The sequence below is a fragment of the Pteropus alecto genome, unplaced genomic scaffold (assembly GCF_000325575.1).
Source record: "Pteropus alecto unplaced genomic scaffold, ASM32557v1 scaffold474, whole genome shotgun sequence".
Classification (NCBI taxonomy): Eukaryota; Metazoa; Chordata; class Mammalia; order Chiroptera; family Pteropodidae; genus Pteropus; species Pteropus alecto.
Genome location: NW_006434848.1, coordinates 121,101 through 132,218, shown reverse-complemented (window position 1 = coordinate 132,218; position 11,118 = coordinate 121,101). Strand labels below are relative to the sequence as shown.

At 52.6% G+C, this 11,118-nt stretch overlaps 1 protein-coding gene across 1 annotated transcript in view; it reads right to left on the bottom strand.

Annotated features, from left to right (window-relative positions):
* TGFB1 (transforming growth factor beta 1) overlaps positions 1-11,118 on the bottom strand; it is a 14,656-nt gene that overhangs the window by 2,236 nt on the left and 1,302 nt on the right. The window contains exons 2-6 of the mRNA XM_006910702.3: positions 8,128-8,288; positions 6,815-6,932; positions 5,180-5,257; positions 4,867-5,014; positions 212-365 (exon numbers count right to left, since the gene is read on the bottom strand). Of these exons, the coding sequence (XP_006910764.1) occupies positions 212-365; positions 4,867-5,014; positions 5,180-5,257; positions 6,815-6,932; positions 8,128-8,288 (659 nt within the window). The remainder of the gene's footprint in view (positions 1-211; positions 366-4,866; positions 5,015-5,179; positions 5,258-6,814; positions 6,933-8,127; positions 8,289-11,118) is intronic.

Below are 11,118 nucleotides of genomic sequence, written 5' to 3'. Positions count from 1 at the left end.
TCCGTGAATCTCTCGAATCTCTTATGTTCTTCTGCGTCACGTCTCTAACAACCTGGGCCTGTCTCTAGCTTTTCTCCCATCTCTTCATCACCACCCCTCCAATCTCCCTGTGTCTCTCTTTCCCCGCATCTCACCACTTCATCTCTGGTTTGACTTTTCTCCCTCCCCGCCCTCGTTCCCTGCTACCTCCAGCCCGGGGTGCCAGACGCACCTTGCTGTACTGCGTGTCCAGGCTCCAAATGTAGGGACAGGGCCCGAGGCAGAAGTTGGCATGGTAGCCCTTGGGCTCGTGGATCCACTTCCAGCCCAGGTCCTTGCGGAAGTCAATGTAAAGCTGCCGCACACAGCAGTTCTTCTCCGTGGAGCTGCAGGCGAGGGGGCGAGGAATCCAGGTCAGGAGGACCCATGCCGCTCCTCCCCAGGTGTCTGTTTGTTTCACTCCTGATTTCCCCCCCACATGGCTGCGTCATGGTCTCCCTTGCCCCGCTGGGATAAAAGCAGCAACAGTCTGATCATCACTAACACTGATAAAGCACTTCCTCTAGTCAAGCCCTGTGCAAAGAGCATCATGATAAACAGTATCTCATGCAGTACTCAGAGCAAGCCTGTAAGAAGCCAAGTGACCATCCACAGGGACGGCTAAATAAATCATGGGGCATCAGCACTGGAACGTGAAAACCAGTGCAGCCCCACATGTACTGATGCATTCTATGTGTGCAACAAATGTTTATCGAGCTACTGCTGGGCTGGGATCGGGGACTCAGTACAGTCAATTAGTCCCTGCCCTCTGGGGACACATGCTAGAGATTGTCATATCGCTCCTCTGCTCTGAACATGGCTCCGTCTCACTCAGGACAAAGGCCTGAAGTCCTCGCCATGAACCGCAAGGCACTACTGGATCTGGCTGATCTCGGCTGCCTCTCCACTCTCACTCTACTCCTGCATCCTCACTGTCCTTCAAACAGTCCTACCCCAGGGCCTTTGCACTTGCTTGCTATTCCCATAGATATCCTCTCTGGCTCATTTCTTCACTTCATTTAAATGTCTGTTCGAATGTCCTTCATTCAGGGAGCCTTAACTCTTAGAACGGCCTGGCATGCAGTAGGCGCTCAATACATAGTCAAATGAATGTTATCTCCTCAGAGGGTCCCTTCCTGGACCATCCTATCCAAAATACCAATCCAAAAGATTGTTAATTCCACTCCGTGTAATAACAGCATTGCAGGTGTGCAAGAAAATACAAAATTTTAAGTGGGACAAAATTTTAATACCCGTGGAAGCTAGATGAGAGTTCATTACACTATCCTAGTTGCTTTCATATACATTTGAAATTTTCCATAATAAAAACATTTTAATTGGAATAGGAAAAATAGTCCCCAATGTCTTCCTTTCTGTCTCTTCCCTCTGATTAATTTTCCTTCTTAGAACTCATAGCGACCTGCTCTTTTATTTGAGATCCATTTGTTTGTCTGTTGTCTTTCTCTGAGGACAGGACTTTTTGTCTGTTTTGCTCCCTAATATCCCCAGAGCCTACAACAGTGCCTGGCACGCAGTAAGCACTCTGCAAATATGGGGTGTATAAATTAATTGCTTAATATGTTAGGTTTATTAAAAGCAAGTCGAAGAATAGTGGTGTATAAAATGCCACCGTTCTGGACTCGCAATCTCTGTCCCATGCTCGGATGCAAAGGCCGGTCCCCCTGACCTGGGGCCCAGGCTTCTGCTTGTTTGAAAGGAGCTGGGAGATTTTATGTGCAGGCCCCTGGGGCTATGGCTGAGATGGGCAGGGAGCCTGGCAAAAAAGTTTGACTCATGGGATGCCAAGAACATTTTATGTTTCGCATTCCTAACATATGAAAGAAATACTATGCAAAGCTACGGTTACCAGATGACCAATATTCTGTTTTGCATAAAGTGACTGGAAGGAACTATATTAAAATGTTGACAGTGACTTTTAATATGAGGTATAATGGGTAATATCTCTTATATTTATATTTCTGTGACATTTATATTTAGTATAATGGGTGATAGCCTTCTGTTTTTTCCAAATTCTCGACAGTGGATATTGTGTTACTTTTAGAATCAAAAAAAAATTTAAAGAAAAAAATGCAGTCTCCCACCCCTCAAGAAAATGAGAATACCATTTGGACAAAATAAAAATATATATGGAAATGTATAAGCATCTCCTGCAAAAACTCTCTGGAAGTTTGACCCAAATATAATAGAAGTGGCTGCCTCTTCAGAGAGAGGTTGGTGGGTCACAGCTGGAAGGTCTCTGAGAGCCTTTCTAGGTTTGGTCCTTCGCATGTATTTACCTGTTCAAATCATAATCAATAGAGAATTCGTCAATTAATTTCAAAACCCTGCAAGGCAGGCCTCATTATTATTTCCATTTGAGGGATGAAGAAACAGCCTCAGAGAAGAAGAATGTTGCCTGCTCACATACAGTGTGTAAGGTGTAGTGCTCGGGGCCAGGTTCACAGCCGACTCTGTGCCAGCCCAGAGCCTGTGACCTCATCGACCGTGTCAGCTCAAGCAGAGGGGAAAGAGATGACGACACAGGATCTCCCCGGGACAAGACAAGGTCCTTCCAAGAGCCAAAAAGCCCTGAAAAGGGAGTCAGGATACAGATCCCTGAGCTCTGCCTCGTGCATCCACAGTCTGGTTAGGCCTCAGTTTCCCCATGAAAGATGCGGGCAATGTTGGATCGAATAAGGTGATGATAACCTGAGGGCCAAGGAGGCATCGGGAGGTCTACGTATATAGGCTCGGGGGGGTCCCAAGTCCCCCAAACCATATGCACATGTGTGTGTATGTGTGCACACATTTCTGCGGGAGAAGGTTCTTGGCTTTTGGCTTCTCAAGGGGGTCCTGGACTCACAAAAGTGGAAGAACTACTGTCCAGAATAATCTTTCATTTCCAGTCCAACTCTGGCTGGGGTTCTGAGGTCCTAAGATTTGGATTGTCCGTGATTCTATTACCCAGCTCAGCCATTCTCCACATGGGGTTCGAGAAGGATCAGCAGCAGCATTGCCTGGGAACTTGTGGGGAATGAAAATTCTCAGGCTCCACCCCACACACCTGAATCAGAAACGGGGTGAGGGACAGCAGGGCAGATTTAATACGCCTTTCAGATGACCCAGTGACATGCACAGTCTGGGCCCTCACCGAAGCTCTTGGAAACCCTCAAACACACACAAAAGCAGAAGATACTGAATTGAACCCTCATGTCTATATTGCCCAGCTTCAACTCGGCAAGTCCTGGCCAAACTCACTGTATCTCTACCCCGACCCACTTCCTCTCCCCCGTTATCATTTCACCCACAAATAATTCCATATGTATCTCCAAGAAATTCAGGACTATTTCAAAACATAACCACAATACCACATGAGAAAAATTAACAATAATTCCTTGATATCGGCAAATATCTCGTTAGAGCTCCCATTTCCCCAACTGTCTCATGTCTTTTTTTAAAAGAGTCTGTAAAAAGAAAGATCCAAATAAGGTCTATGCATTGCAGTTGGTTGATGTATCTCTCAAGATTCTTTTAGAAATCTACAGAACCATGTCTTTGTCTATTCCTGCCCCCTGCATTGTATCCGTTGATAAGAATGAGTCAGGTTTCCCGCTATCTAGGTGTCGCTGACTGCATGCCTGTGGTGCAGTCACGTGCTTAACACGTTCCACGCTCCCTATATTTCTGGAAAATTGGTAGTTGGCTCTATCTTCTTGATCAACCTCAGGTTTGATTTTTTGGCAAGACTTCCTAGGTGATATTGGGTCCCTCTCCGTGGAGGCTCACTGGGCTGGCTGCCTGTCTCTGTAATATCATTAGCAGTTGGCACTTAAGGATTCAATCCATTCTTTCAGAGGGTTGATGGGCTGAGGGTAGGATCTGGTGGTGAAGGACCTGGGAGCGGAGCTGACTTTCCAGCAGGGGAATAGCATGTGACAAAGCCTAGAGGCACCATCAAAGTATTAAGCAGGGGAGGGACGAGATCAGATTATCATCCTGGATTCTCAACGTTCTGACTCCGAATTTCAACATTCTAGAAATCTAGACTTTTCGCCGACTACAGTAGTCCAGCATGTCAAGATTCTAACACTCCGAAGGCTTTTCCAGCTTTCTAGGAGTCCCACATTCCAACTCTCGAGGATCTTGGCATTCTTGAATTCCAATATTGCAATACGGCATTCCAACATTCCACAGTTCTGAGCCCATCACTCAAGAGGTCCAAGCTGCCACTTTCTAAGATCTCAGCCTTCCAAGAATCTAACATTCCAGCATTGAGCCCCGACGCTCTAGGATACCAAAATTCTGGCTTTCCCCAATTCTATTTGTGGATGCTATATTTTAACGCAGGAATCCACCATTCTGAGCCCAGGATTCGGGGACTCCAGTTAGCCAACACCGGAGATTCCAATCTTTCAATGGCACAGGAATCCAACTCAGGCAACGTTCCAATTCGGAACTCCCAAATTCGGGGCTCCCAACACTCCTTGAGTCCAACACTGTCAGACTGCAATAATTAACACTGAACTCTAGCATCCTAGAATCCCAACATTCTAGAACCTTAACCTGCCACCAACACAGATCTCGAACATGGCAGCCTTCCAAACTTGAATTCCCACATGCTCAGTGTTCGACATTCTAATCACCTCTGATTCCCACACACCAGCAGAAAAGCAACCTGCTCTGAACATTCTAGGACGCTCAGCTTGCACACCCCAGCGTTCTAGGACGTGCCCCTTATCCCCCGAGCCCTCCAAGCGGAAGGGGACACCAGCCCAAGCATGACACCAGCCAGGTGCCCACCCTACAGCGCCTAGTCAGGCCGCCGGGCCAGAAGGCGTAGGTCTTCACCTGAAGCAGTAGTTGGTGTCCAGGGCTCGGCGGTGCCGGGAACTGTGCAGGTGCTGGGCTCTCTCCAGAGGGGTGGCCATGAGGAGCAGGAAGGGCCGGTTTATGCCATGAATGGTGGCCAGGTCTCCCCGGCGGTCCGTACTGATTCCTGTTTCAGTTTGGGCGTCAGAAGGTGGTGGAGGCGGGGTGGGGGTTGGGCGACAGGTACACACACACTCTCAGGTGGACGAATGGGGGGATAGGCAGGGGGAGGAGGGGTCACACATACGTGCACGCACTGCGCATGGCACCGGGACAGAGGGGTGGGCCTCACCATTGATTTCCACATGAAGTATGTCATCTTTGTTGTCACAGGAGCAGTGGGCACTGAGGCGAAAGCCCTCAATTTCCCCTGTGGGAGGGAGAAGGGGGGAGCCAGGGTGAGGGTGCGCTCACCCAGCCCCTGAGGGTGGAGGAAGGAAGAAGCAAACACCATGGGGCTCCTTCCTGCCCCTTCCCCTGCCTGCCCACTCTCTGGACCCTCTCCCTCCAGTTCTTTGCCTTGCTGCCTCCTCCTCCTCAGCCTCCAGCTCAAACGTCACCGCCTCCAAGAGGCCCTCCAAGATGCAGGCCCTACCCCCACTGTGACATCATTTTATTTTCTCCATAGCACTGACCCCCTCAGACATTTGTATTTGGCCCTTAATTTCCTTCACTGTTCTCAATGGAGAGCAGGATGCTCGGGGTGGGGGGGCAGGTAGGGATCCTCGTCTTGTTCCCCATAGGGCCTGGCCCACAGTCATAAAAACAGACGTCTACAGATCGCACACTGGGCACCAGGCTTGTTCTAAATGCTCGGTGGGCGTTATGTCCTTTAACCCCCATTTTACAGCTGAGGACGACGCCCAGGCATAGAGAAGAGATGACTTGCCCAAAGTGGGAGGAAGCAGGGCTGGGGTGCGCATACCCTGCAGGGCAGCTGAGGGAGAAGGGCTTCCTCAATGAAGGAGTGATTTTCTATGTGCTGGACCCTATACTGGGTGCTCTGGACTCAGCAATGACCAAACAGGCCTTTGTCCAGCAGCCCCGGACACTCCTTCCAGGACCCACCTGCTCCCTAAGCCCCATCTTTTCATCCGGCCAAACCGCCACTGAGTCTCAACACAATCACCCTCGCCCAGGAAACCCTCCCGGACGCCACCTCCAGATGGGTTGAGGTGTCTGCTCTGGGCTCCCCGATCCTGGCCCTGGTCATTCTGGTCATCACCGCCGGTTAGAACTTTAGCAAAACTTAAGTGTCTGAAAGTGACCATGGGGCCCAGGAGGACAGGACCTAGAAGTCGTCTTGGTTATCACTGTGTCTCCTGTACTACTGTCACAGGGCCAGGCACACAGCAGGGAGCTACTGGCACTTATTGAATGGAGGCATGAACAAGAGGGAGACTAGGAAGAGACATGTGGGTGCTGTGGGTTCAGCCGGGACAGGACAGACACCATCCTCTTCCGGACGGGTCAGATGTGGCAGGCTGTCGCCGGCACAGCCTGTTCCTCTGCCCTCAGACGTCAGCTCCGATGTCCCCTCCTCCAGGAAGGCCTCTTTGGCCCCAGACTGGGCACGCACCTCCTCTGACTGGGCTCCCCACCGCAGGCCTGCCCACTCTAGGTCATTACTACCTGGTTTACAGGTCTTTCATTCCCTTCCCGCACCCCAGCAAAGAACCACGACCTCTGTGAGGGCAACAATGGTGCTGTTTGGTCACTGCTGTGTCCCCAGGATCACCCAGCATAGAGCAGGTGCTCAGGAGATGGACCAACCCATTCATTGCTGGGGTCTGAGTGCCTGAGAGGGCCAGGTCTCAGCTATCTGGCACCAACATGGGGGGCGGGGTGCTAGGCAGGGCAGCTCAGGGACATACAATGGGGTCGACTCCATTGCAAAATAGGGGTGGAGCAGAACATCGGTCCTCACCTTTGTGACTCAGCCACTGCCGCACTACTCCAGTGACCTCAAAGGACAGCCACTCAGGCGTGTCGCTGGGGGCCAGGAGCTGGTTGCTGAGGTAGCGCCAGGAACCGTTGCTGTATTTCTGGGGGATGATGAATGAGAGGAGAAAGATGGTGGGAAGATGCTGCCATGTACCCCCATGATCATTGACCACACCTCCCGCTTCATGTGCTCCCTCTAAATGGGCCTTAGACAGCCCCTCGAACGGTCCCCTCCCAGAGGGTCCCAACAGAAGAGGAGGAAAGAGCTCCAGGCGGGGGGCGGGTCAAGGCACCCGAGCGCTCAGCCTTGGCCCCTGCCCCCCGTTGGGGCCGTGGAAATTCCCTTCCCTCTCTAGACCTGTTTCCTCACTGGTGAAACACCAGGCCCCTTTCGGCCTGGAAAGCTCACAGTGCTCAGATTCTCCTGCAGACGTCCTGGGCTTCACTCAGCATATAGTTCTGCAAATCTGACACCCTGAATTCTGAGTCTCTAACTTTCTAGGGGCTTATGTTAGAAATTACTCTGTAACTCCAGGGTCTGACAGCACCTCAAGGATTACACAGTCAATGAGCCCGAGAAGTTCTGAGAGTAATATTCTGCAAATCCAGGAGTCTGACATGTCACAGACCTAGAAGCTGCAGACGCCTGACATCCGTAGGGAATGACCCCATGGGGCTGGACAGAAGGTTCCAGGGCCAGCAGCATAAAGCTGGATTCTCTAGACTCTGCAAAATTAACACCAAAGTTCCCCTGTAAGAGTCTAACGTCTCCTATCAAAGCCAAAGCTCCATGTAACGTGGATTCCAGGTCACACGACCTTCTAGAGACGCCGGCCTGTCTGATGGCCCCGATCTTCCTGAAGACTCCAAATCTTCTAGAACACAGCTATCCAAGAGACCTCTCTGTTCTTTATCTGCGGCGTCTAAAATAGTTACTGACCCCATGTGACTATGGCCACTTGAAATAGAGCCAGAAAGACTGAGGAATTGAATTTTTGCTTTCATTTAATTTTCATCAACTTCAATGGCCATCCGTGCTAGTGGCTCTCATATGGGACACAGTCAGTTGAGAACCCCCCACCTTTCTAGAGATTTCAACTTTCAAGAGTCCTGCATCCTAGAATCCAATTGCTAAGATTCCAGCCTTTAAGTGGTTAACATTCTAGGGGGCCAGGAGTCTGAAGTTTCAGAGCGCCCTCTGATCCCATGGTCCGTGTGCCTCCATCCTGCAGGGTCCGTCTGTGTGCACCCTGCAGCGCCCCGCAGTCCAGATGCCCCACCTAGCCTGTGCCCCACCTGGTACAGCTCCACATGCTGCTCCACTTTCAATTTGTGCCTCTGCATACGCAGCTCTGCTCGGGAGAGCAACTCGGGTTCCGACACCGCTTCCCGGAGCTCGGACGTGTTGAAGAACATGTATATGCTGTGTGAATTATGCTTGTATGTCTCGTAGATTTCTAGGCAGAAAGAGCAGAGAAGGGGGACGTCAGGGGTGTGGCAGGGGCGGGGGAGCTGGTACACCCCAAGTCTAAGAGCGTGGGCTCCAGAGCTGATAGCCCTGGGTTGGAGTCCGATCCTGACCCTTTTAGCTATGTGACCTTGGGCGAATGCTTTCCTTCTCTGGATTTGCTTCTTCCTCTGCAAAACAGTCCTAATCACTCTTCTCTCTCATCACCTGTAAAGGAACCACTCGGTACACGCTGGCACCAAAGGTGTCTCCTCTGCTTGCTCAGGCCTCCCTAGCGCTTGGAGTCTCAAATGCAAGTTAATGACAGTGTACAGTCAAGGGCATCTGGAGCAGACCATGCCTCTGCTGCCTTTCAGCTTGGTGACCTTGGCAAGTCACATCCCTCCCGGAGCCTCAGTTTCCTATTCTTTGGGAAGTGGCAGCCACATCAAGCTCCCGTCTTCCAACCTCGGCTCTCCTAACTGAAGCGCCGTGTAACTCTGGGCAAGTGAAATTACTCTCTCTGTGCCAGATTCTCACCTGGAAAACAAGGACCGATGACAGAACGAGAGTGTGAAATGAGATGACGCAGATAATGCATGTAGCACAGAGTCTGCGCACAGTGCTCACTCTACTCTGTTAAATTGCACTCACGACTTGCCTATTCAAAGCACTTCGCATTTAAACTTCACAACAGCCCCATGAGGAAAATACTATTATTATGCCCATTCTATAGATGGGGGAACAGAAGCACAAAGAGATTAAGTAATTTGCGACAAGGTCACATAGCTAGGAAGCTGCAGAACGGGATTCAAACTCAGGCAATCTGGTTCCAGAGACTATGATCTCAACCACTAGGGCCATGCCGCCTCCCTGTTCATGTGATGATGATGATGATGATGATGATAATGATTAATTGCTTCCTCCCTCAGCTGAAAAGGCCAAGTTCATTCTAGGTAGGAATGGCTTAGGGGTGGGGAGGAAATTAGGAAGAGTGTTCACTAGTCTAGGAAAAGTTCCGGGTTAGGGTTGAGGAGGCAGAGCACGAACTCCTGGATCAACTGGGGCAACTGCAGAAGGGGTAGGGACATGGAGACAAGATCTGCTGAGAACGGTAGGAAGAAATCCCTTCTGCGGGGCCCCCTCCCCTACTCCTCCCCACTCCAGCCGGGCCAGCCTCTCCCCGCAGTAAGCCCTATCTTGACCCAGCAGTTACTCAGCAACCCCCAGAGGAAGGGCAGAGGCAGGCGGGGGGACAGATAGGGAGGAAGAGAGAGAGCAGGGGCAGAGACCGGCAGGAGAGAGGGAGAGACCGCAGAGATGGGGAGAAGTGGGGAGAAGGTGCCGGAGAGAGAGAGGGAAGAGAGGGAGAGTCAGACACTGGGAGACCACACATGGACAGAGACTAATGGGGATGCAGGAGAGATGGAAAGACAAAGATGGAGACACATTGACAGACACACGGGAAGAAGAAACAGAGGGTTTGGGGGCAGATGGAGGCAATCCGGGAGGAGAAGGCTGAAGGTTTCAGATGTGTTAAAGAAATCTCTACACCTAGGGTGAAGCGACGACGGAAGAGGTGAGACGAGACGCACATGTGGGTGGGGACGAGCGTCGTTTGGCTGGAGACACAATTGGGCGTACGAAGGGGCTGGTGACCCACAAGTCCACCGCCCAAGAGGGAAAGTGAAAGGAGGCGGATCGCCTCAATCCTCCGGGCCACTTGGGACGGACGCCTGGGTCCCTGCGCGGGCGCCGATCGGGCGGGCCCAGCGGTAGCCCCGCCCGGAGCTGGGGTGAAGAGGGCCCGAGTCGCCGCCGCTGCGAGGGCGGGGACCGGACCTGCCTCGTCTCGCCCCAGGCTCCGCGCGCGATCCCCGCCCCCCCAGGGCACGGGAAGGAAAGGGAAGGGAGGGCGGGCGGGCGAGGCGGCCGGACGCTGGGGTTTCCCCAGCCTCCTGGAGAGGAACTGGCATTTTGGGGTCCAGACTCTCAGCCTTTAGCTCTGCGGGGTCCTCCTCTCCTCTTCCGGACGCGCAGCTCCTCCCCCCGCGCGTGGCACCCACGTGGGGCTTCCTCACCCACATCTTGTGGAGTCGCACCCATCCACTTCTCCCCCTGCCGCTAGATTCCTCGCTCGGCCCACTCCCTTCCATCCCGCGGCGTGAGGGGCTCGCCGCTGCCAGCAGGGCACGGTTGATCTCTCCTCCGCCCCCTTCCCGGTCCGCCTTTCCCACGCTGGAAACCCCTTCCCACGACCCAGTGTTCTAGGTTTCCTGGGGTCTCGCTTCCTCGGCTGGGCTTCCTCCTCGCACGTCCATGTGCGAAATACTCAGGGCACCTCCGCGGGCATCCCCGGCCGCCCCTGGGGGTCCGCTTCTCTCTCACTAGCTTCCCCCTCCCTACGACTTCGCGCCCCTTTCTTCCCCGCATTTTTCAACCCCTCGCCGCCCCACTCTCTGTCCCCTCAATCCCGCGTGCTCCTGGCACCTTCTGCAAGCTGGTCCACTCTCCATTTTCCGGCACCTCCAGGCTTCGCTTTACCTAGGTTTTCTGTCCTTGAATCTTCTCGCCTCACTACCCCGAGCTCTGCGTCCGCTTTCCCCACGGCCTCTCCCTGCTCAAAACTGGGGTCTCCGCTTATCGCAAAGCGCGATCCCTCTCTGCAGCCCCAGCCCCAGGACCCCCGCACTCTAGTGCAGCCTGTAGCGGAAAGCCTTTTTCTACCCCTTCCCCCAATCGCTTCTCTCCCTCCAGGGGACTCCCCCCACGATCCCGCATGTTCCTGTCACTCCAGAAGCAGTCCACTTCGCTCTCTCCTCTTCAAGACCAGATACGGG